The sequence below is a fragment of the Anastrepha ludens genome, chromosome 4 (assembly GCF_028408465.1).
Source record: "Anastrepha ludens isolate Willacy chromosome 4, idAnaLude1.1, whole genome shotgun sequence".
In the NCBI taxonomy this organism is placed as follows: Eukaryota; Metazoa; Arthropoda; class Insecta; order Diptera; family Tephritidae; genus Anastrepha; species Anastrepha ludens.
The window spans coordinates 57386896-57412774 of record NC_071500.1 but is presented as its reverse complement, the minus strand read 5'-3'; the positions used below and the strand labels follow the sequence as shown (position 1 = coordinate 57412774).

At 37.2% G+C, this 25879-nt stretch overlaps 1 protein-coding gene across 4 annotated transcripts in view; it reads left to right on the top strand.

Annotated features, from left to right (window-relative positions):
• The window catches only part of LOC128862470 (voltage-dependent calcium channel subunit alpha-2/delta-3), a 67338-nt gene that overhangs the window by 19209 nt on the left and 22250 nt on the right, over window positions 1–25879 (top strand). For all 4 annotated transcript variants that reach the window (XM_054101120.1, XM_054101119.1, XM_054101118.1 and 1 more), the window contains 7 exons: window positions 2791–2871; window positions 4581–4655; window positions 4727–4834; window positions 4906–4977; window positions 5039–5241; window positions 7206–7348; window positions 17133–17226. In XM_054101120.1, the coding sequence (XP_053957095.1) occupies window positions 2791–2871; window positions 4581–4655; window positions 4727–4834; window positions 4906–4977; window positions 5039–5241; window positions 7206–7348; window positions 17133–17226 (776 nt within the window). The remainder of the gene's footprint in view (window positions 1–2790; window positions 2872–4580; window positions 4656–4726; window positions 4835–4905; window positions 4978–5038; window positions 5242–7205; window positions 7349–17132; window positions 17227–25879) is intronic.

The following is a 25879-nucleotide window of genomic DNA, read 5'->3' as shown; positions in this document are numbered from 1 at the left end:
CAGCAATTCCTACTATGGTCCAAACCCACTACAGGATTCATAAATCGCTAGCCGGCAAGAATAAGAAATGTTCCTGGCGACATTTTAAGCAATTGTTCGGTTGATACTTATGCTGCGCCCGTCTGATCCCCTGGTACTAGTGATTTGCAGTGGGCAAAGCTCCAGGATGCCTCTGATGTCTCCCCTGCAACACCTTCACAATGACGCTTCCATGCTCCCGGTCAAAGAGCACAGAGAAAATTCCTGCTAGAAATTGCTGCTGGGGTGTTAACACAGGAATCACCACTGCAGATACTTGCTAGAATCTGATCTACCTCCCAGGCGAGTTAGGAGGACTACACCGGCGAGACCCCGGGCCAAATATGACTGCAACGACTGAATCAGACAATTTATATGCAGATATTAAACGGTATTCATCGAGAGACTCTCGCTAGCTTCCAAAACTCCCCACCTCGTTATCGGAGCCCAACCACCACTCATTGCAGACGAAGAGGTTCAGCTGCCCCGTGAAGCCCACGTAACTGGGACTCAATTACGGTCTGGATATTGTAACAACAGAGAACACCTACATATCCAGAATCGACCTCTACATACTCAATATATGCCCGGCATGTGAAGGCACCCCGCACGACACTAACAACCTTTTCATATGCCCTCTCAAACTCACTTACCTAACATCCCTCTCCCTCTGAGCCCAGCCTGTCAAAACAGCACGTTTCCTGTCGTTAGATAAGTTAGACGATGACGATCGGTGACTACACCGCACTGGCAGGGCCTAGTGAACGGCTACAAAAACAATAACAATTCCTTTCGTTTTTCCTGATATCAAATTACTTACGATACACCTTGCGACCTTAAAATTATCGTCCCAAATTTTTAATTTAAATTTTCATCCGTTTCAATTTCTATATAGCGTTGTTTTCAGTTTTCGACTTTTAATTCCATTTATGCAAATGTACATTTTTTTGGAAAACTTCAATTTCAGAAAATAGTATAAGAAATTAGAGCCAACGTAATCAATACATTTAGATTATATTTTCTACCATAACTAAATAAATACCTATGGTACTGTAGAAAAATTTAAGTTTAAGTTCGTTTGAGAAGCCTTAATATTTTTGGTTTTTTCTAAATAAATACTTTTTTAAAAATATTACCGAAAACTTAAGTCAATAGTGCTTGAAATTTCAATTAACGAATACTCTTTCTGCAAAAGAATTTATTTTTCAACATAATTTCATTTTAGCCAAATACACTTCTTCTAACATTTTTCAATTTATCGATGCCTTAAAAATATTAAAATTTCTGCGAGGCAGCTAAGTAGGCCCATGTTTCTTGGATGACCTCTGAAACTTCTAACAGCCGAGCCATTTCTTCTTATTTAAAAATACTCGGTGGAGATTATATAGAGAGAATATAAAGGATAAAGCATAAATTTCAATCCGCATAAAGTAGTTTTACTTTTCTATTTTTTTTACAAGTTCACCTGTTCAGCTGACGTGTTTTCCCCCCTCTACGGCGCAACTGACTATTTTTTTTTTATTCTACTAAATGTCAACAATTCACAAAAAATGAGTTGTTAAAAATTTTTTTCGACACGTTTCGCAGCATCCCACGCGCGTCCCCACCGCTACTGGACCAGCTGACGGTTGGTTTCGTCATCCATTGGATGGCGTCTGCCTTCAGTATTAAAATCAGTCGGCATGAAATGATGAAGTGAAAATGACCCCTGGCTCCCGGACTATTAATTTCACTTCACATTAGCTAATCATTATATATAACGGCCAGAGAGTTCGGCAAGCTTATGAGAGAACGAAAATGTGTTTATTGGCATAAAAAGGGAATTGTTATGGTAGAGGTTAGCTGAAAAAACAACACTAAAGAAAATATGTCAGTTATTAGTACAGACCGACCGAACATGGGTCACGGCCATGTTTGGCCCAAAAGTTCCGTTCGATGTTCGGTTTGGCCGTTCTGTATTTATTAGTATAGCAGTTTTAAGCAATTTGATAGCGTTATACATGTAAAATAATAATCAATATAAAATTCCTACATTCCATTACTCTAACCCATTATATACTGTTTTTTAGCTATAATAATATGTATAATAGATATTTTGGTATCTAGAATGAAATATTTAACAAGTTTGTTAGAAGTAATGAGTCGCTTAAGATTACACAGGCTGACCCACATTTTAGCAAAGAACTCGAAGAACTACAGTTTTCCGAAGGATATCTCATAGATTAATAAATAAACTTCCTGGAATGATAATGGGCCACGGCCTCTACAAAAAATTGTCTTACATCATCTCAAATATATGTTTGGCTATGTTTTTTTGTTTTTTTTTGCAATTTTAAGCCGGAATATTTTGAAAGCTTGACTTGCTGGAGGGAATCTGAGACAGATTCGGACTCACACTTCACGGACTTGCGGAAAAGTATAGCCTAGTTCTTGGTTCTGAATGTCAATCAAATATTGTCGGTCTGTGTTTTCAAACAAACCAAAAGCAGATTGAGTAGCTTTACATAATTTTTATTGCAAAGTATTTACATACAAATGAACTTCCTTATATGTAACTATGTATTTGTACTGCTTAATAAGTTGCTACATATTTAGAATAAAACTTCTTTCTGTGGCATCTAGTGACTGTAATCGTATTGTTAGACAACAGATATACATATTTATAGTAGAAAATTTACTTCCCTGTTGCTATCTGTATGAATAGTTTGAGTAGGACAAACATGCATATATTATATTTTTCCACTGTAATAATATCGTTAAACTTGTCTTTAGACAAAAATTGCCAATCTACTGGGTGTTGCGGGCACGGATGTACCTATTAGAGATATCAAAAAAATGCTATCCCCATTTCTGGTGAGTATACTTATATATATTTTGCAAAGCTAATCCCAGGACTAGTGAAGCAGTAATGCTTCTACTGTTTTATTAAAATAAGAGTTTCACACTAATGCAGTTTCGATTAGTTTGCGAAACGTTAAATGGCAGCTCGGGGAAGCAAAAGATCGAAAACTACCGATCAACGAAGGAGTGTGTTTTCGATTGTCTGACAGAATTCAATCCTCAGGTCAGGTCAGGTCAGGTTGGAATGGGCACACTTGGAGGAAGACAACCGGATTCGTCTTTTGTGATAGCATTGTAAAGGAGAAAACCGATGGTATGAAAGGAGAGGGCGGGGAGAGATGGTAGTGGGATGGTTAGGAGGATGGGCTTAGAGTGTGTAGATTATGAACGATGACTGTGCTGCGTTTGCGTCAACCGCTCTATATTGCTGATGAACTTCATCAGATTTTTAATGTCAACGCCAGTTATATCAGCAGTCGTAGCAAAGAAGTAAGAGCCAAAATGCCTAGATCTTAGCCCCGCCAAAGAAGGGCAGCTAAGGAGAAGGTGCTAAGATGATTCCACCTCCTCCTCCACACATACGGCCCAAAAAGGACTCGAAGTAATTCCAAGTCTCACAGCAAGCTCTCCTCGCGCATAGTGCCCCTTGAGAAAACCAACGAAGTTCGAAAGCCGAGAATTTGTCAACCTCAGAAGCTCACCCGAGCGCCCCCGATCCACACATGGCCAGAAGGATTTTGCGATCTTGCAAGTTCGTGTACTTGTTCAGCGCTCGCTAAGTTGGAGCGTAGTCCATCTTTCCAGGAGCAGACCGCAGGTAATCAGGGGGATCCCAATTCCCGAGGGCCCTAATTGCCAATTGGCTGTCGGAGTAAATATTTACTTTCTTGACAGCTGCCTCCTTTATTGCGGCTACCTCTGCCCGGAACATACTGCAGTGGTCCAGTAACCTGAATTTGAGTGTGATGGGGAGCTCCTTGCAAAAAACTTCTCCGCCAACCTGTCCTTCCAACTTCGATCCATCCATAAACAAGTTCACTATGCCCACAGGAGGTTCCTCTATTGTTCGTCTTTCTTCTCCCAGCACCTCCAGATATGGAGAGGCATGTCCTCTGGCATTGGTTTGGTAGATCTTAAGAACTACCTTGACCTCCTTTGCTTCAGCGAAAGGACCAAGAGACTCTGCATTCAGCAGAATCAGCGCTTGCCGATAGGATCCCTCAGTATTCTCCACCTTAACTACCCTCCAGTTGTGCGTAGGAAGTTTAGGATTGCAGTAGCGGAGGATTTCCTCCATCTCCTTCGAAGCAGAGGATTCGGAAGGGAGCCAGACACGTGCACGCGAACGCACAGGTAGATCCTTTTTGTTCACTACCTTCAGCTTGACTCCCTCCCATACCTCTTCCACCAAGACCACAGCTGCCCTGTACATAGAGGGTGACCGTTCGTCAGCGCAGACTATTCTCTTATAAGAGCCGTAGTGCCATCCGGCACTTTCACAGCTTGGGAGGGGGCAGGGTTTTCCCCTCATTAATATCTATGTTCAATTATCTATTTGTAAGATATTGTTGGTAATATCTTTTGTACCTTTAGCACATGTGACAAATTGAAAATATAATCTCAAAAAGATCCGAAAGCTTGCTAGAGCTCGGAATTATATGCATGAATTATTACATATTATATTCAAAATCTATGACTAATAATGATTCTTTAAACTACAGCTCGGCGTCAACGGGTACGCATTTATTGTAACAAATAACGGTTACATACTATTCCATCCAGATTTTCGTCCAATAGTAAGTTCTGAATAATTAACAATAATTTTATATTAACAAATCAATTGTAACACTTTTTCATTCCCTTAAAGTTTCAAGGCAATATCTTAAAGCCCGCTTACAATAGCGTGGATATGATAGAAGTCGAATTATTGGACGATGATCGAGCACCAAGAGATTTCAATCCAGTACTACTAACGGTATTAATTTCCTTTACTATTTTTTTAGAATTTTCATTTATGTTTCCTATTTCTTTATGAATAATTTATAGATACGAGATTCGATAATAAATCAATCAACTGGTAGTAAATGGATGCTAGTGAAAAATCATTTCGACGAAATGGTAAAGAAAAAACTTCACCGAAATATAAAAAGTGCAATGATAAATACAAATTTTATTTCAGAAACGTGTTGCTCGCATTAAACGGCAATATTATTGGAGAGCGATACCGAATACACCATTTACGCTGGTAATCACATATCCCGAGCAATATGGTGTACATCGTTTGTCCATACGTGCCGAAAATGAGATACACCGCATGAATATTAAAGGTGATAACTTGTTGAACTACTTTGGTGGTAAACGCTGGCGAATTCATCCAACCTGGTAAGTCCATTGATTTGATCACAGATATCAGGAATGTATAGAAAACATATGTATTCAAGCCGGTCACCCTAATGTATGTATGTGTACCCTAATATTATATTAGAGTGAGCTTAATCTCTACATCTTACAAAATAAAAACCTTAATATATGTATGTACGTATGCTAATAAATATTCACCCCGATTTGCATAGAGCTTTTTGTATTTTGAAACTAGTCTATCCTGAAAGGTTTTTGCTTTACAAAAATTGCGTAAACTTACAAAAGAGGCGCGTTAATAAGCCAAAATTTATTAAAAACTCATAAAATTAATGTTCACACTGGTGATTTTTTATTGTGTTGCTCACTACTCTTTTGAATATACTTTGCTTTAAAGGCAGAGCAGCCCATGCCACGTATTTGTTAGTAGCGCCGTTAGAATTAGAAAGGACCTCTCCGAGCCGTTTGATACCAAACGAGTTTTCAGATAGGCTGATTCTGTGTAGAGTGACATCTTTAACCTGATACTGGAAAAAATCATGCAAGCCGCAAAACTTAATCGCTCAGGCACAATTTTTCATAAGAACATACAATTGCGAGCGTATGTCGATGATATTGACATCATCGGCCTTAAAAACCACGCTGTTAGTTTTGCCTTTTCTAAACTGGATAAAGAAGTAAAATGAATGGGTCTGATAGGTAACGAGGACAAAGCGAATTACTTCCGGTCATCAAACAAACAGTCGACGCACTCGCGTATCGGCACCCACGTCACTGTTCACAGTTATGATTTTGAGATTATAAGCGACTTCGTTTATCTAGGAACCAACATTAACACCGATAACAACGTCAACCTCGAAATCCAACGTATGGTCTCTCTTGCAAACAAGTGATACTTTGGACTAAGGAAGCAATTGAGTAGTAAAGTCCTCTCTCGACGACGACGAATAAAACTAACACTTCTACAAAGCCTTCATCATGCCCGTCCTAACGTATGGCGCAGAAGCTTGGACAATGAGAACATCCGGGAAGGCGTTATTTGCAGTGTTTGAGAGAAAGATTCTGTGGAAGATTTTTGGTCCGTTGCACGTTACCGTTGGCGCAGGGGATTTCGCAGACGATGGAAGAATGAACTATATGAGCTTTGCGACGACATAAACATAGTGCAGCGAATAAAGATTCAACGGTTTCGTTGGCTGGGTTATGTCGGCCGAATGGATACAAACGCTCCGGCTTTGAAAGTTTTCGATGTGGTACCTCTGCGTCGGAAAGATCATGTGCAAAAGGACTTGGTTTCACTTGGTGTGTCCAACTGGCGCAGATTAGCAGGGGATAGAAACTGTCGGGTTTTGTTAAATTCTCTCAAAATCGCGGGAAGCCGTTATCGTGCCAATTAAGAAGAAGAACATATACATATTAGGGTGGTCGGCTGATCAGCGCCTACATTATAGGGCAGAGAAAAACAGATTCCGTCGATTCTGAAGCTTAAGCCAGAATTGTTTACTTATGTATATAGAAATCCTTAGGACTATAATCCATATTTCAACCATTTTAACCTCTGTACTGGTCGGGGCATTTGTAGCTTAACGTTAATTTGATTCGGCGGCTTAAGGACTCGAACACTTCCATCAGATAGTTGAAAATGCACCAAGCATCTCAGATATACTGTATTCTTAATTCTCACATTTTGCAGTTTAAAATCATCTAAAGGTCTGGAATAGATTGTAAAATTGTAATTTGGATTAAATGACATACACACTTTAAGAACTGTCAATGTGAAATTGCACCCATTTCTTTATTAAATTTTGGTAGTTTTCAAAATACGAAACTCCCACTGTAAGACGCGATAAATAGAAATCATTTTAAAACCTCTTATTTATGTAATTTTACTCTTACTGTACTAAATTCTCTGAATTTCGCGACTCACATACATCATTTGCTATTTATATTAAAAAACAAAATTATTTTGTCTTTCAATCATTATTCAGGTTGTATTGCAAACACAACAATAAAACATTTACAACACCTGAAGAAGAATTGGTCTGGTTTTTGAATAAAATGTCACAACCTGGTTGGAGGTGGCCACTTAGTAGGAGTGCGGTGCCGCCAGAACATGCAGCCCTGCTGTTTTGTAAGTATAACTTCAGTGAAAAATAAAAAACAAACTTCCAAGCTGAATTTAAGCTGATTTATAGCTAAGCAGATTTAAGTATTTAAAATAAAGCCTTATGCATATACTTACATGTGGTATATTTGCATATACATACGTATAGATAAGGGGTGTCCTTATTTAAAACGCCATAAAAAGTTGTAAGCCATAAATTTCAGCTTCAATTGTGTACTCCTCAAGTCGCAGCTGATCGTAATGGACCAGGCGATTTTGAACTTTGGCATATCCGAAAGAAAATTCGAAAAGCAAGTTGTTCGGTGAAAGAAATTGATAAAAATGTGGTAGTCGTATTTATGTAGTCAACAAAAAAATGTACATAGGTAATGATATGTCAAAAAGGAACACGAACACAACACTCTCAAGTTAATTAAGAAACACGTTTTATTTTAAGTCCAAACGTTGGCCGAAGCTAAGATTCTTCTGAATTTATTTCGATTAATTTTTCTTTCCAGAATGATATTTCGATCCAAAAGATAGCCCTTGCTTTCAAATTTGGAAAACATATTCACCGCTGTATAACGGATATATGTTTGTAAACTCGATTTTTTTTTTTAATAAATATGCAAAATTACCACCCATATTTTATGCTGTTTAAAAAATTCATGGTGATATCTATATCTGAACTTTGACTTTATTTTTACTAAGCAATTCATAGTAAATTGAAAATTTTTTTTTTTTTTTTTTTACATTATGATTTTCTTGCGGCAAATAGGGACACCCCTGATGCAGGTACATATGGCCACATAAAGTCAAAATAATTTATATTCTAGAACTTTTCCATTAATTTTCGTATGTTATTGTGCAAAGCAATCAGAACATTCTTATGATCCTTAATCGAATGCAAGGCAGGACGCTTGGCATATCGAAAATCGCCCAAAGTCTCCTAAAATATATAAAATGTCATACAGCGCAATTATTAGTCATAAATAGTTTACGGCATATGCTCTTTACTAACTTAAGACTCGAAAACCATCTATGTACATATGTAGAATAGATTAACATCACCATTCATAGATAGTGTTTGTAGTTAATCGAAAACATGCGAGTATAAAAATTAGTTCCATAATACCTTGTCATTAATTCATTATTACTGGTTTACTAATGTAAAAGAGGCTGCCTGAAAAAAAACTTTCACATTTCTAATGCTGAGCTTCGAGTGTTACCCACCCGCTTCTGATAAGATAACAATCGTTTACAAATAACACAGACTGATTTCCGATGGATTTTCATGCAGTTAGTTCCGCAAACTAACAATTTTGGAGATATAGCAAGTAGTTCTTTATTTTTAGCTCCTTTGTTACTTGATGCTTTTGTGACTCCTATTTTACTTGTATATGCGAGCTCTTTCCCCTGAAACATATCAAAATTACCAGATTATGTTTGGAGAATTCACCAAAGATTACGTGATAACGGTTGATTAACCACTTAACGCTATTTATTTAAAAATTGTAAATCTTCCGATAAATTGATGGTTTGCGTCACCTTGTAGACGCGCTAGCTCCAGAAGCTTATCTAAAAATTTACCGTACTTTGAGTCCGGCACGCCATTCAGAGCAACTCCACATAAAGTTGACACAACGTCGAACTCTACCTGTCTATGGATGCCAAAACACAGCCACCACAAAATGAAGGTCCATTCCTAAAAACAGGTTGGACCGAACTCAAAGTGCTTCTATTTTCCATGTTACCAGAATTAACTTACCGTTCAGACTTCGTATCCAAACCTACTACCAGTTGAGCTTTCATATTGGTCCAGACCTATACCTATATACATAAACTGACTAAAGTTGAGTACACAAGGTGTTTTCGTTTGCGCGCAAGCTACCCCACCATTTCAACTTATATCATACTATTCGTAGGTCTAACGGGTGCAGTATGATATGGTACTAAAAGATGAATTCTAAATTCCCGTTAAAGACTGCCAATGCATTAAAGGCCTCTATGACTTCTGAGTATTTTTGACTGAGGCATTTAGGCTTGGGCATTTCCAGTGGAAGACACGTGGTTTCACCAATGTTCTGTCTATCCTAATATTGATCGTAAGAGCATGCGACGATATAACTTAACGTTATTTCGGTGTTATACATATAATTACAATGTTTGCGGACTTGTGCGCTATCTGCAAAATGTATACTCTTATATAATATAAAAGAATACCTTTATTTTATGTCTAGGAGAGTGCAGAGAAGATGGGCAACAATAAATACAAAACTTTCATTCTAAAATGGATTATATGGTTTTTAGACATAATCGTACTTACATATGTTTGTATTTTCACGTTAAGTTTATCATATAGAAATGTTACCGTAATTATCATAATTTATAAATGTAAATGCAAATCCACAGCTAACACATCTTCCGGGCGCTTACCATCCATAAATGAAAAAGAAAGTTACTATTGTGAGTAAAATTGAGTTTCGATTGTGTTTATTCTTGCAATTGCTCGTAAAAAATATAAAGTAAAAAATTATTAAATAAATCGTTTTTTGTTATCGTAAATTTCACAGAAAAGCACTTACAATTGTAACACATATTCATATTAATTACTAATTTTACACTTCGAAAAGCATTCTCACCAAAGCACAATGCTAGTAACTAATTTATGCTAAGTAAATATTTATTTTGAGTTCAACATTGATTGCATCTTACTAATACATATTTAAAATTGGTTCTGACCAAATGCATACATGTATAATTTCTTGTTTTTTTTTTTAATTTCGAATGAGGTTGCAAGTAATTTCCATTATTTATTTCGTAGCCGAATTTGATATACCAAATGGTCATTCAAATCGAAGGTGCATCGGTGAGTGAAACTACAGGCATATCATGTTCGGACGATAGTCCATTCTACGTTAGCGGAATGGCACGGCCAGTGAATATCACTCCCATAACATTCTACAAACTATGATTGTCGATTATAATGCCGTCCCTACATTCGAGCCAAATTGCTCGATTTGTCGAGAAAAAGTGTTTCTAAAAACATTAATCCCCAAAATGCAAGACATTGAGAGATATGGTATGCCAACAATTCTTTATGGCAACATTGAGAAAAGTAGGCACGAAAACCAAAATGTGTGTACAGAAATGTTTATATTGTTAAATAACTACTTATACTTCTCCGAAAATGTAATGTAATGTAAAATCGATTTGTATTGTGCTAAATACGGGGGAAATACGCCCGACGTTTGTATTTGAGGAAGTACCGTATTTAAGTCCCATATACTAAATGGATACTCATACATTGCAAATGGCACCACAAAAGTCTTGGAGTCTTTGAATATCCGATGAAGCTGTCGCTAATGTCTTCATTCAGAAATGTTGAGAATGCCAGTTAGTGAAGAGTCATTTCGCACGACTCGATTATATTTCACTGTGTTAAAAAACCAGTTCTGTAATCAACTACATATTGTACATATTTTCTATTCATATTTCACTCTTTGCGCCCAAATCAGTTTTTTAGTATGGATATTCAGCTACCCGTCAGTAGTTTTAATAAAAAATTGTAACACATCAAATATAAGAATTGCCAACCAGGCTAACCTAACCTAAATATAAGAATTTTAAACAAAAGTAGTTTATTTACAAGTTTCATTTTCATTTATATACTACAAATATGATATTTTAATATTATATTTTATGATTTTCCCTAGTGTGGTAATTGAGTAAGTACTCTCCAAGGTGTGTCCTAGGCTCGGACCTGGGTCATAGTAATACATCGTTTCGCGTCTTCCTCATTTTTTCGTTCGGTCAGAGCACACCCTACAATTTTTCCCCCCTCTTAACATCACCGGTAGCTTACCATTTAATCGGATACTGTTGTCGGTAGTTGCAGAATCACGGTCAGCTCCACGACTCTGTTGATAATTTTTTGACCTTATCAATTAATTTTACTTATCAGTGTTTTCACTTAAGAAAAAAAAATGTGCTACCCTTTTTGCTAGAAACGCTATAATGTGTCCACCATCTGATACATATCGGACTAATCTAACACTAAGGAAAAAATTTACAATGCGTCCACAATTTAAGGTACATAACACATGGGCTGAAAAGTCCCGGGCCTAACAAGGAAAACATGTTTTTTTTTATTCAAATTAGCCTTTTTCATCAACGTAATTTCCATCAAAAACAACGCAAAAATTCTAGCGAGCTCTAACATTTCAGTACCACTTTTGTAGAACGATTTACCTTTTGCTCAAAATAGGCCTCAGTTTCAGCGATAACCTCTTCATTCAAGCGAAATTTCTTACCGGTGAGCATTTTTTTAGATCTGCGAACAACCAGTAGTCGGTGGGAGTCAAATCTAACGCATACGGTGGATGTGGGAGCAATTCGAAGTTAAATTCACGTAGTTTTGCCATTGCTTTGATTGACTTGTGGTACAGTGCGTTTTCTTGATGAGCAAACGCGGCACTTTGAACAGAGCTTTCTCATAATCAAATGCTCATGCCACATAAAGCCAATCGTTCGTTTGACATCTTTACGATGTCAGCTAACTCACGCTACTTCACACTTCGATCATTCAAAACGATTTTGTGGGTTTTTTTGATATTTTCTGGTGCTACCGCCCCGTGGGGACGTCCACTGCATTGTGTATCATCGGTGTCTCTACGACCACGTTTGAAGTCAGCAAACCATCGTATTATTCTTGTTTCTGAGAGAGCTGAGTCCTCATAACACTTTTCAAACCATTGCTTTACTTGAACGGTGTAAAATTAAAACACGAAATTCTCATTCACAGAATAATTATCGACAATATTTCGTTCCATTGGTTACCCAAATCATTTCAATCGAATATTCGTACTAAAATGGAATGGAACACTTCAATTGACTACCGTGGTTGTCGATAAATTGAACTAATTTTGTTACAGAAACACAACAAGTGAGACTATTTCAATCGAGAATAGTTACAGAAACGGGCTATTATTTTGTATGATATAAATATTTGGATATGAAAAAGTTATCCGCAAGATGGTTGCCGTGTTTGCTCTTAATTGACAGCAAGTGCAATGATTTGAAAAATTTAAAGCAATATTCGGCAATGTTTAATCGCAAATCGAAAAATTTGTTGCGCCGTTTCGTAATCGCGGTCAGAAAGCTGGTTCATCATAATGCATCTCGGTCCAAGTTACAGTCGAGATTGTTGACTTTTTGTGGTAAACCGAGCTGTTGATTATGTCGACCTACAAGGTGGCGACAGTTGTTTGGAATGATCACCAATCGATTACGGGCACATATAAATATCTAGAATATTATGCAGAACTTTTGGAGAAATTTGACACCGATTTCAAGTAGAAATGATCGACCAGGACTCAAAATATGTAAGCATACACAGAGCTGAATAAGCATAAATTAAGTAGCAAAACTAACAAATTATTTCCGTATTCAGGAGTTCTTCTGATGCAAGTCCTTGCTTTAAAGTGTGATGTATTTAGATAAAATATCCCGATGAAAAACATGCTAGCAGATTCAATTAGCAATAGTTGGCGCAAAAAAGCAAACAAATAAAGGGTTTTCCAAGATGGTATTTTGAATAGGATTGCGCTATCGAGAGCTGATAACAATTTTATATGGCCGGAATGGGATGGTATTGATCTGGACAACGTTTATTTTTAACAAGACGGCGCTACGTGCCACACAAGCAACGAAACCATTAATCTTTTACGGGAAAAGTTTCCGGACCGTGTTATCTCTCGAAGAGGTGATCACAATTGGCCACCGACATCTTGTGACTTTTTTCTTTGGGGTCACGTGATAGAGAAGGTCTCCGCCAACAGGCCAGGGTCGATTCCTCTGTTTGGAAAATCCTATTGGGAGGTTGAATTAGTTTTAAAGGTTTTTTTCGAAGATTTGGGGCTTTATTGTGAAAAAACGGTACAAAATATTTTATTCGAAGTATTGGCCATCGCTAGCTACAACTTTCGCCCATCTTTCGGGCAATTTCCGGATGCCGTTTCTCCAAAATTCTGGCCGCTGCTTGGCTATCCATGACTCAACCCATATTTTGGTAGCCTCGTACGAGGAGAACCGCTGGTCCGCCAAATCGAGACTCATATGCCGGAACAAATGATAATCGGAGGGAGCTATGTCTGGACTATACGGCGGGTGGGGGAACACTTCCCAGCCAAGCGTTCCAAGGTATTTTTTGACAGGTTGAGCAACATGCGGCCGAGCGTTGTCATGTTGCAAAATAACCTTGTCGTGCCTTTTTACCGTTTCCGGCCGTTTTTCTTTCAATGCCCGGCTTAAACGCATCAATTGCAGTCGGTAACGATCCCCCGTGATTGTTTCGCCCGGTTGGAGCAGCTCAAAATATACGACGCCGACCTGATCCCACCAAATGCAGAGCATGATTTTCTTACCGTGAATATTCTGCTTGGCCGTCGACGTTGATGCGTGGCCGGGCAAACCCCATGATTTTTTGCGTTTTGGGTTATCGTAGTGGATCCATTTTTCGTCGCCAGTCACCACCCGATGCAAAAAACCCTTCCGATTTTGTCGCTCGATCAGCAATTCGCACGTAAAAAGTCGCCGTTCGACGTCGCGCAGCTTCAACTCGTACGGGACCCAATGTCCTTGCTTTTGGATCATTCCCATCGCTTTTAGACGCTTGCAAACGGTTGATTTATCAACGCCCAATGATTCAGCAAGCTCTTCTTGGGTTTGGCACGAGTCCTCGTTTACCAATTCCCCCAATTCCGCGTCCTCGAACTTTTTGGGCTGGCCAAGACGCTCCTTGTCTTCGGTGTGAAAATCACCACTTTTGAATCGTCGAAACCAGTACTCACATGTTGAAATCGACGGAGTATGGTCTGGGTAGGCCTCCTGCAGCAATTCACGGGCTTGGGCTGTATTTTTTTTCAAATTGAAGCAGAAAAGCAAAGCTTCCCGCAAATTGCGTTTCGACGGCACGAAAGTTGACATACTCGGAGCACGAAAACACTGCGTTGTTTATATTCAGCGAAATGACAGATACTGATAAACAAAGCCTAGGGATGAGGCTTTGTCATGAATATATATTCAGTATTGCCACCCGATAAAGTGATAAATAGCGCCATCTGTGTGTCACCTTTAAAACTAATTCAACCTCCCAATATATTTGACAGTTAATTTTGTTATGTTACTATCTACGAGAGAAGAGAGTAGCCATGAGAATACCCAAGACGCTGCGACTATTTTATGTTTCCAAATATGAAGAAATCACTCAACGGCCTATTTCGAGGGAATCGATAAATCACCAATTTTATGAATTCAGAAGAAATAATTTAAGTATTAGCTTTTTTTTAAGAAAGTTGGACACTTTTAATTTTTTTGTTTATGTTTTGTTTTGACCAACCAAATTCTTAATTACACCGTGCTCGGATTTTCACCTTAATTCTGGGAATTGGAAGCTTTTGACTTCAATAGTTTTCTTCATTTAAATCTTAGATTGGCTCCAGTTTTTGATGTGCCCATTAGAAGCAACATTGCATCATTGTATTAAGTAACATTTTAGCAGAATACCTAAATATAGCTTTCAGAGATCCAAGGGGTATTTTCAAACACCCTTGTCTCGAAAACCAGAAAAAAATGGGGACACCATTAAAATTAGAAGGTTTACAGTCTGTCTAATAGAAGCGTGACCGCCATAACTTGGAAACTATTTGACCAATTCAGTTCTAACAAACTGCATTATAGGGGCTTATAATATCAATTGCGTAAATATTGCGTATAATATATGCAATAAAATGCAAGTTCACCATTAGCTATAATGGCTTCACATCGTCGAGGCATACTTTGTGTAAATTTCGACGCAAGTTGTGGAGGCTGTGTTGGCTCCAAATCAGCCGAATTCCAATCAGTCCAAGGTTGGCTATATATATATATTATATATAAATATATATAATTGGCGCGTACACCTTTTTTGAGTGTTTGGCCGAGCTTCTCCTCGTATTTGTGGTGTGCGTCTTGATGTTGCTCCACAAATGGAGGGACCTACAGTTTCAAGCCGACTCCGAACGGCAGATATTTTAAGAGGAGCTTTTTCATGGTAGAAATACACTCGGAGGTTTGCCATTGCCTGCCGAGGGGCGACCGCTATTAGAAAAATGTTTTTCTTAATTTTGGTGTTTTCACCGAGATTCGAACCGACGTTCTCTCTGTGAATTCCAAATGGTAGTCGCGCAGCAACCCATTCGGCTACGGCGGCCGCCGTCCAAGGTTGGCTAGTTTTTATAAAAATCTTCGCAATTGACGTTAATAATTCTTTTGGTAAATTGTATGCAACAAAGCTGCATTCAAGTTGAAGATAAACACAAATAAATGGCCAAATCCTTTTTCGGAGAAGCAGCCCCAAACATGAACCTTAACTGCATGCTTTACAGTTCGTTGAAGTTGTCGATTATCAGCCGTACACCAGCACCGATGTATGGAACTATTCGTTTAAAAGGAAGATTCATCCGTGAATATTACGTTTGCTCAATTCCGTTCTGAATCTTTCTTAGCTCATGCATGCATGCTCTTTTCATTGTGTGGTAACGAGAACACTGGTATTTTCAATGTTCTCCAGAATTTGAGCTCTTCTGCATTTAAAAGTCCTCGAATTGGTCTTTGTAGATATTAACACCACTTTTTCTTAAAACTGTTTCAGCCTGACGCAACGATAAGTTCAGCTTTGTCACATACAAAACAATAATCTTCTAATTTTGCTTTGGAGAGATATTTTTTTTTTGGTTCGTCCGAGGCAGTCGTCAACGTATTTAACTTCGGTATACCGTTGCTCCCATTTATTTACGTCTTGTTCTTTTTCAAATGTTTTGCTACAGATACGCGAGACATTTTTGGACCTTTAGGGTGTGTACGTAGAAGCACTGCTTCAAATCGTTTTACATGCGTGGAACTCATTTTGTAAAAACAGTTTACGCTTTCTAAATTTCTCACAAAGTTAACAAATTGCACAACGCATATTACGAAAAGGATACACCTATTTAGCAGCAATTAAATTTTGTATAACGCAATTCTAAGTACACGCTTCCATTAGACAGACCAGACTGTAAATTGCCTAATTTTGAGCTTGCACAATATTATATTTTTAAATATTACAAGTAATTTTTATTTTAAGTTACAAATAATAATTTCAAAAAAGTAGTGCTACATCACTTTTGTTTTGCTATAACCACTCCATTAAACTAATTTATTTTAATAGTTTACGTCGCATTAATTTCTACAATTATTTTTTGCCACTAAAACCTAATAAATTTTGAAAGTCTCATATTATATTGTTAGCTGAGGACTTGCCAACGTATTGTGCATGTTTCACATTGCAAATTCATTGATAAAATCATATTTATAAATCTAACATTTATTTCTAAATTATTTATAATGTGTAACCACACCTAAAACCATCTTTCTTTCACCTGCACCAACGTCGATTTATTGTTTGCAAAGCAATCCCCAAATATACTCGCATATATATATTACATATACAATATTTATTGTAACATTGAAGAAGTACTCACTATCCTGGAAGTTAAAAAAATAACATTGCAATTTTTTTTATAATCGTCAAACAAAATATTTGTTCCCTACAAAAAAACGTTTACTCATTTCATTAGAGTATACATAGTTGATAAATAAAAATAAAAAATATAAGAACAAACCCTCACGCCCAGCAATATGAGTGCTTCTATATTGAATACAAATATTGTTAAATAGAATATACTTCAACAATTTTATCAGAAATTGAACACAAGTTGTGTATTTGTTTCAGGTGATCGCCAGCTAATGCAATCACTTGTCTTTGATGCAAGGGTTACCGAATGGTTTTCAAAGAACACAAGCTTTAATTCTAAAGATGACAAGGGGTAAGATTGATTATTTCAACTAAACTCAAAAAAACAAAAAATTAAAATAATTGCAATAACATTGTGTGATAATTTTTTTTTTAATATACTACGTTTTTCCAGATTTATACGGTTGTAAGCTTAGTCAAGTAGAAAAAAAACGCCATACTCAGAATTTTGAATTAACCTCAAAATTCGTACTTAGGATCGAAAAATCAATTTTTCATAGGTTGAAGCATATACATATTTACTAGGGCTGCCAATATTATCAGAAAATATTGATGTCGTGATCTCGGGATTCGTCCAGGGATTCAAATTGGGATATATTTTTTTAATTTGAGTAAAAATTAAATAACTACAAGCATTTAAATATGCAAACCATTTAAAATTAAAGATAAAGAATTAAAGACTTTTTTGGTATTGCATACAAATCTTAAAAAACCGTGTGACTCAGGATCGCATACATCAAAAATAAGAATGTAGACACCTGATATATAGAGCTTGACAACTTAAAACGATAATACAAAACAAAAATATTGTTGGAATACATTTTTTTTTATTATAATGTGGTGAATAATTTCACGCATTTATTTTTGACTTCTTTTTCCAATAAATCTGGCAGTATGACGTCAATGATGACTTTAATATTGCAATAAATCGATTGTTAAGCACGCTGTATGGCAAGTTGTGCCAAAATAAAGATTTCCATCTCTCAAAGTCCTGTATATTTATTTATCCGGTGAGAAAGTTTCATCATAAAAAAATCACCAATTCCCAGTTTTCTCCATATATTCCAGAATGACGAAATAAAAAGGTCTTAACCGAGCCTCAACAGATTTTAATAGTTTATGGCTCGTTGAGAATAAAATTAAAAGTTGTATGCCTCGTCCGAACAGGAGATGGTTTTTTTATGAAAAGTTTCTTCATGGTAGAAATACACTTGGAAGTTTGCCATTGCCTGCCGTTATTAGGGAAACAATTTGTCTATCACATTGTGTTTCAAGCAGCTTCAACCTATGGTTTTTCGGGTAAGTTCAAATTTCGTGGGTCAATTAAAAATTCTGAGTATTCAGTTCTTTCCACTCGACTAAGCCTACAGTTTTTTGCATGTCTCGATGAAATTATATTTTCACTATCTCACATTATTATTTAAATATGATACCTGCCTTAAGTTATGGAATATGGTTCGGAATGACTGTATATTAAACTGGGTCGATAAGAAAGTTACAAAGTTGTTTTTCATATTTCTAAAAACCGCCGAAATGGTTAGTTTTTATTATAACATGATTATATTTTCAAAAATAACATGTCATTATTCTATGTAGTAATGAGGAGTTCTATATTTCGTTGTTATGTTCTTTTGAGTTCGGAAATAATTTTTATATTGGGTCAGTTACCCAGAGCCGTACTCCCTTTTCTTTTGTTTCATCAAAGCCTAGTACTTTGAAATTCATTAAAAGATTAATTTTATACTGTTTTGGATTAAATCAAACATTTTTTTATTATGCCGAAATCTTAACATAAGCTTTAAATTCCGGTGTGGATTTGCATCTTTTTCTTTTGTATGGCGAGCCCGATCTACTATACATATATACCCAGTCAAAAGTATTTTTCTTTTTTTCACTTCTCTCGGGAACATAGGGTTTCGACAAGACTTAGTCTTGCGTTGATTTCGTTAATCTATTTTGATTTCTGACAGGCTAGGTGATTAGCCTACCGCTACCATTCCTAAATAGTGGGAATGGGGCATACGTTGTTGCTTAGGAGCAACACCTTCTTACTGCTTGGAGCGCCATCTGTGTTTCACATTTTTCTGCCAGAAGAATCGCACAGATGGTTGAGCACTTCGCTAAATTTGGTGTGTCTGCACTATTACCGCTATTGCCCGCTTCCTCTTGCTGGCGCCACTGATGTAATGTGTAACTGTGTGTTTTTCTTTGTTTATGCGGGGAGTAAGGATGGAAAGGTGCGGCCGCCGAATGGGTTGGTGCGTGATTAGCATTCGGAATTCACAGAGAGATCGTTGGTTCGAATCTCGGTGAAACCAAAATTAATAAAAACATTTTTCTAATAGCGGTCGCCCCTCGGCAGGCAATGGCAAACCTCCGAGTGCATTTTTGCCATGAAAAAGTTCCTCATAAAAATATCTGCCGTTCGGAGTCGGCTTGTAAGTCCCTCCATTTGTGGACGAACATCAAGACGCACACCACAAATAGGAGGAGGAGCTCGGCCAAATACCCAAAGAGGGTTTACGCGCCAATTATATACATATATATAAGAATGGAAAGAATACGTTTTTGGGGTTGAGGAATGAGATTTGATTTTTATGTTTTTTTTTCTTACAGGAAAAGTAGATAAATTTGGAAAAGTGCGAGGACCGTGCTTTACGTGGGCTTCGAACCCACAACCTCTGGGATGGCAGTCTAGTGGTTTTACGCTAGACTACCAAGGTTACCGTTAAAAGTATACCAGAGTTAAAAAACATTTTTTTTTCATGTGTTCAACATGAAGTATATATATGTATACAGTAAATCCCGGCCCATTACAGGTATTTTGGCCCATTCTCGTATAATCGCTTTTTTCAGCGCATCCATACTGGCATATTTTTTAGTCCTCAACTTGCTCTCCAAAATGGACCAGATGGAATAGTCCATCGGATTTGCGTCTGGCGAATTCGAAAGCCATTGTGTGGACGAAATGAAGTGTGGAACATGATTTTTTAACAATTCTTGGTTCACACGAGCTTAATGCGACGGTGCTGAGTCCGGTTGGAACGTCCATGATCTACGACTGATATGTTTGCGTGTCCACGGCTCTAAAGCAGCTTCTAAAACATTTTCCCGATAATAAGTCGCATTCACTTTGACACCAGACTCGAAAAAAACGATTGGAAAGCGTCCATCAGCGGTCACTGCGGCCCAAACCATTACTTGCGATGGGAAATTGCTTCGAGTGGCCGTTCGGTCAAGTAAAATCGATCGTTTTGAGTGTTTATGAACTGCTCAATTGGGACATTTTTTTCATCAGAAAACACAATGTTAAGAAATTCGCCACGTTCGTGCAAGCGCGACAACTCCTTTGCTCTTTCGCAGCGAACTTTTTTTTGCTGGGGTGAAAGATCGTGTGCTTTTTGTAACTTGTAAGCCTTGATCTTGAGCTCATTTTTCAATATTCGTCGAGTGCTGTCTTGCGATATTTTCAGTTCTTTGGCCATTTTTCTTCCACTTCGACGTGAATTTCGTTCAAGTCGAGCCTTCACTTTCCGAACCATTTCTGGCGTTGTTGCGGTTTTTTTTTTGGTCCCTCCATAGCGTTTTGCAATGCTACCAGTATCATTGTAACGTTTCATAGTGCGATACACAAACATTTTATTCACTTTGAGGTGACTAAGCTCACGAACAATGGCTGGTTGTGATTTTCCAGCCAAATATAACGAAATCACAGTATTACGTTTGAGTCCCATCACAGAAAAAAAAAATTCAACAAAACTGAGACGCAAATGCTTTTGATGGCTTATAAACTATTATATATTGAACTGTCATTAGAACAATTTTGACGTTTATGTCATGAGCTGTTTTACAGATACAAGCAGTGTGAAGTTGGTAACACTTCATATCGTTCACCCTGTATATATATAATTGGCGCGTACACCCTTTTTAGGTGTTTGGCCGAGCTCCTCCTCCTATTTGTGATGTGCGTCTTGATGTTCGTCCACGAATGGAGGGACCTACAGTTTCGAGCCGACTCCGAACGGCAGATATTTTTATGAGGAGCTTTTTCATGGCAGAAATACACTCGGAGGTTTGCCATTGCCTGCCGAAAAATGTTTTTCTTAATTTTGGTGTTTCACCGAGATTCGAACCTACGTTCTCTCTATGAATTCCGAATGGTAGTCACGCACCAACCCATTAGGCTACGGCGGCCGGCTGTATACATTAACGTTAATAATTTCAAGAATAGTATTAGAAGAATAGTTAGTAACCCCCTTAGAACTTAAATAAACTTGCTAAATACACTTGATACTTAACCAAATCTTAACGATAAACACACGATCACAGTACTTTCATTAAGAAGATTTATTTTACTGTATATAGATTGTTCTGAAGCTTACTAGGCTAGCCTTGATTTAACTATGGAATAACGTCAAAGGTTAAGATGTATAGTATTTTTTAAAAGCTTCAGCTGCACCGTGAGGGCCAGGTTCAATTACGTTCTGGATGTGTTAATAGGTTAAACTCCTACTTCATTGAAGATGCATCCAATATCGGAAATCGAAATTGTCCCATAGTGTCAAGTATAGATGGAACATATTAATGACCTCTTCACAAGGCGCTTAAACCTACTCAGCCAATAGTTATTGTTTCGACGGGTTGGGTTCAAAGGGATAGGGGTGTTAGATGAGTGGATTTAAGACGGCAAATGAATATGTGGTTAGTATCGTGCATGACGGAATATATTTAGCATATCGGGGTCGAATCTGCATAGGATTTAAGCTGCTACAATATCCAGAACGTAGTTAAGCCAAAAATACGCGGGTCTCACGAGGCAGCTGAAGTACTTTTCTGCGAAGGATGATGGTTTTTGGACTCCTATGATAACATTCGGGGGTCGGGAATTTAGGAAGGTGGCAAGAGAGTCCCGATTAATGTCATTTAATGCGTCTCTTTAAACTGTCTGATCTATTAGTTGTAGTTGTATTGGATCCTGTTTTTCGTCACTATAGTCGAAGAGATGAGATGACTACCATTCGCAATTCACAGAGAGAACGTCGGTTCGAATCTCGGTGAAACACCAAAATCAAGAAAAAAAAACATTTTTCTAATAGCGGTCGCCCCTCCTCAGGCAAGGCAAACCTCCTAGTGTATTTCTGCCATGAAAAAGCTCCTCATAAAAATATCTGCCGTTTGGAGTCGGCTTAAAACTGTAGGTCCCTCCATTTGTGGAGCAACATCAAGACGCACACAACAAATAAGAGGAGGAGATCGGCCAAACACCCAAAAAGGGTGTACTCGCCAATTATATATATATATATATAGTCGAAGAGATGCATCCTGACTCATCTGAAAAGCGGCTTAGTTTCTAACAAGTGTCTGCAAAGGTGGTTTTTGCGGTAGCAACCCAAAATAAATTGCTTGCTGAGCATCTTACTATGCACCGGGAGCATAGTCGCCTCGTTGTGGAGATGTTGCAGGGGAGACATTAGAAGACATCCCGCTGCTATCCTGATATCAATACTCTGACAGATCTGAAGCTTTGTCTGCTGCGAACTCATTTGTTGTAGTTGTAGCAGAATAAGCATTTCCGTGAGAACGTTCATCTAAAAGTTGTTGCTGTTATTGTAGCAACATAAACATTTCTCATACCTGTACGGGGAATGATGCTGGAGTGAAAGTCCTTGGCCGGTTATCAATCCGTGTCGTTCCGGTCGTGGGAACGTTCATCTAACAGTATTTTCTCTTAGTCCCACTCCGTCGAAACTGTTCGCCTTCTGGACCTATCGTTATATCAAATGATATCGACGTTGAGGACTGATATCGAAATTATGGTTTTATTTCCAATAATTTTATTTTGTCCTATTTTCCAACCGGAACCGGAGTAAAAGGAAACTAAATATATATATTACAACCCAGCTCTATTTGCGAGAACTGAGTTTGTATTACATTCTGTTATGAATAGAGGACACAAAAGACCATCTATACCTCATTTTCATTCATTCCTTCATTTATTGTATTATGTGCAGGTATATAAATATATATATAATAATATATATAAATATATATATAAATATATATATAATAATATATTTATATACCTGTACATAATACAATAAATGAAGGAATGAATGAAAATGAGGTATAGATGGTCTTTTGTGTCCTCTATTCATAGCAGAATGCAATACAAACTCAGTTCTCGCAAATAGAGCTGGGTTGTGCTGAGCGTATGTGCCTTTTTTCTAACCGCAACTGACTGAGATATCTAATCCTTCTCGATATAGCATCACATTTGAGAAGGTGTGGTGGAGTTTCCGGAGATTGGTTGCAAACGACAGGAGTCAGTGGATCAGGCCAGTGGAAGGGTTAAGAGTTGCCTGAATCTCTTTTTGCCGGTCCATATGTTATCATTGGTAGAATTATCATGACATACATCCATCTCATCTATTTTTTTCCAATTAAGCTTGGCATTCAAGATAAGGCCAAGGCACTTAACTTAACCAACCGTTCAATAAACTCCGCCCATATTGATTTCCCTCAATGTTATTGTTTGCTACCAAGTGCAGTAAGTCATGGACGGCTCCTTAGGAGGGGTGATAGGACCCTACCCCCTTACAAGAACCATTTGTTCGTTTGAATTTGGATAATACTGTTGGACGTTGTGGTTTTAGTTATCCTTGTTTCTATCCAATTGCAGACAGGTCTTTGCACGTTCCTCTTCTCTACTATGCGACGTACTCCCGAGTGAGTAGCATTGTCGAAAGCTCCTTTGATGTCGGGGAAGCCACAAATTTATGTTTTCTCACAGTCGAAAAATGTTTGATCTGATTTAATTGTGAACAATCGTCCCCATTGCTTTTAATGCAAAGAAAATAAGACCAATCAGCCTGAAGGACTTCGCCAGTTAATAGTTGTTTTTCTTATTTTTTCCTACTTGTCCTCTTCTTCACGCGGTTGGGATGTAGTCTAGACTAGACCTTCGGGTCAGGTAATTAATATGGTGCCCGAAAAACGACAATAAAAATACCTTTTTTATATTATGGTACAAAGCGTGAAACTTTGACTTAACACAGCCCGCATTTTTATAAAAAAAAGAGGTTGTCTATAAAGTCGGTTTACTGACGATAGTTTAACGTGACAACGTCATAATAAAATATTGATGGAATGGTTGCATTTTTCAAAAGAAAATTTTAATTTTATTTGTTTGATAGATATTTTGTATGGATATAGAGAAGGAGGTTAATGGATTCGCAATGGAATTGACCAAGTTACATTTACACAAACGTGAAAAATTACGAAGCATTTATCAAATTCATGAAAGATATGTTCAATTTCGATTGTGCATCAGACGTTAATAAGTCAACAACACTAAGAGGCACCATCATCGATTTGACTTTTTCAAGACACATTACACTCGAAACACTCCCTTTCATTTCCTACTTTTGCTATCATCGTCCTATTCTATCCTATAAATTAATAATAAAAACATTAAAACAACAGGTATTATTAACAACTAGTCGTCACTAATTATAAATTCGGTAATGATGATGATGATACCATTGGTTTTATTTTAAATTGTTTAAGTAAATCAAATTAATAATCCCCATAGAGAAATGGTTCATTACCATACACACAGAAAGAGGCATATGCAAATACAAATATGTAATTTATATACATATGCCCATATACATACATATATATGCTCACTCAAGTAGGAGAGAGCCAGATGTCGAACGTTGCCGAATGCGGGGGCCGATTGTGCCTCTTTGTCGTTCGTTCCGCGCTCTTGCTTGCAGTTCAAGCAAGGTAACGACGCATGAACAAGATAACAACGCATGATCACACATGAGCAAGATAACGAGACATTTTTTGGTGCGTGCAGCCGGCTACATCAAATTATAAGACGTTATCACGTCAAAATGAATTTGAAAATTAAATAAGTAATCAAAACTTTCGCTAATTTCTCTGTGCTATTATTGTAACCACTTCTGTACTTTAGTAATTTCAATTAACACGATTTATTTAAACAAATAAACTCTCAATTTACTTCACTAGGTTGTTTTGCGCCTTTTTAACACACTTTTATTAGGTCGGGTTGTATGTATGTATGTAACGGAATCTTTGAGCTTAATTTTCACTGGCTTCTAAAAATCTGATCGACTTGGAATTTTGCACACCTATCAAGGACCGATGACAATGCAATAATTTGATAAAAGTTTTCCATTATCCTTATTAGGATTGCCAGGATTAATATTTTCTTTTTTTACCTGTGGGCAAAAGGTAAGGTGAATTTGGTTATAAAATGAAAAATCTTTATTTATTCTTGTAAATCAGTTTCTCAGGCTACCTCCACGTAGCGAGGCTACCTCCACGTAGCCAGTTCTTCATCCTGATTACTTCTTTATCACGGCCGATAACTGCATAGCTTTAGACTCACAGTCGATAAGAAAGGAATTAAATATTACACGAATATATCGAATCATTTATTCACTAACTGCAATGATAACAATAATTTTCATTCATAATAAAAAAATAATAATTTAAAGAAACTAAAAAACACGCTTTTTTGGTAATCGAACTAAAAAGTAAAAAATAGTTTAAAAAACTAAAAAACACGCTTTTATTGCTAATCGAACTAAAAAGTAGAAAATAAATTTTAATGACAAAGAGACCTATAATGAAGTAATAGCAAATCGAACGATCAGTCATAGTCAACTACCTCAGAACAGAATTACAACAAAAATTAAGATACAAATAGAATAATTCAAATTAGAGTTAAAAGCGTGGGATGCATTTTGCTTCAGTTTCATAACCCTCTGTACATAGGTAGTTGCCAATAGAATGATTGTAATATTTACTATTCCAAGCATCCCACGTTTTTAACTCTAATTTGAATTATTCTATTTGTATCTTAATTTTTGTTATAATTCTGTTCTGAGGTAGTTGACTATGACTGATCGTTC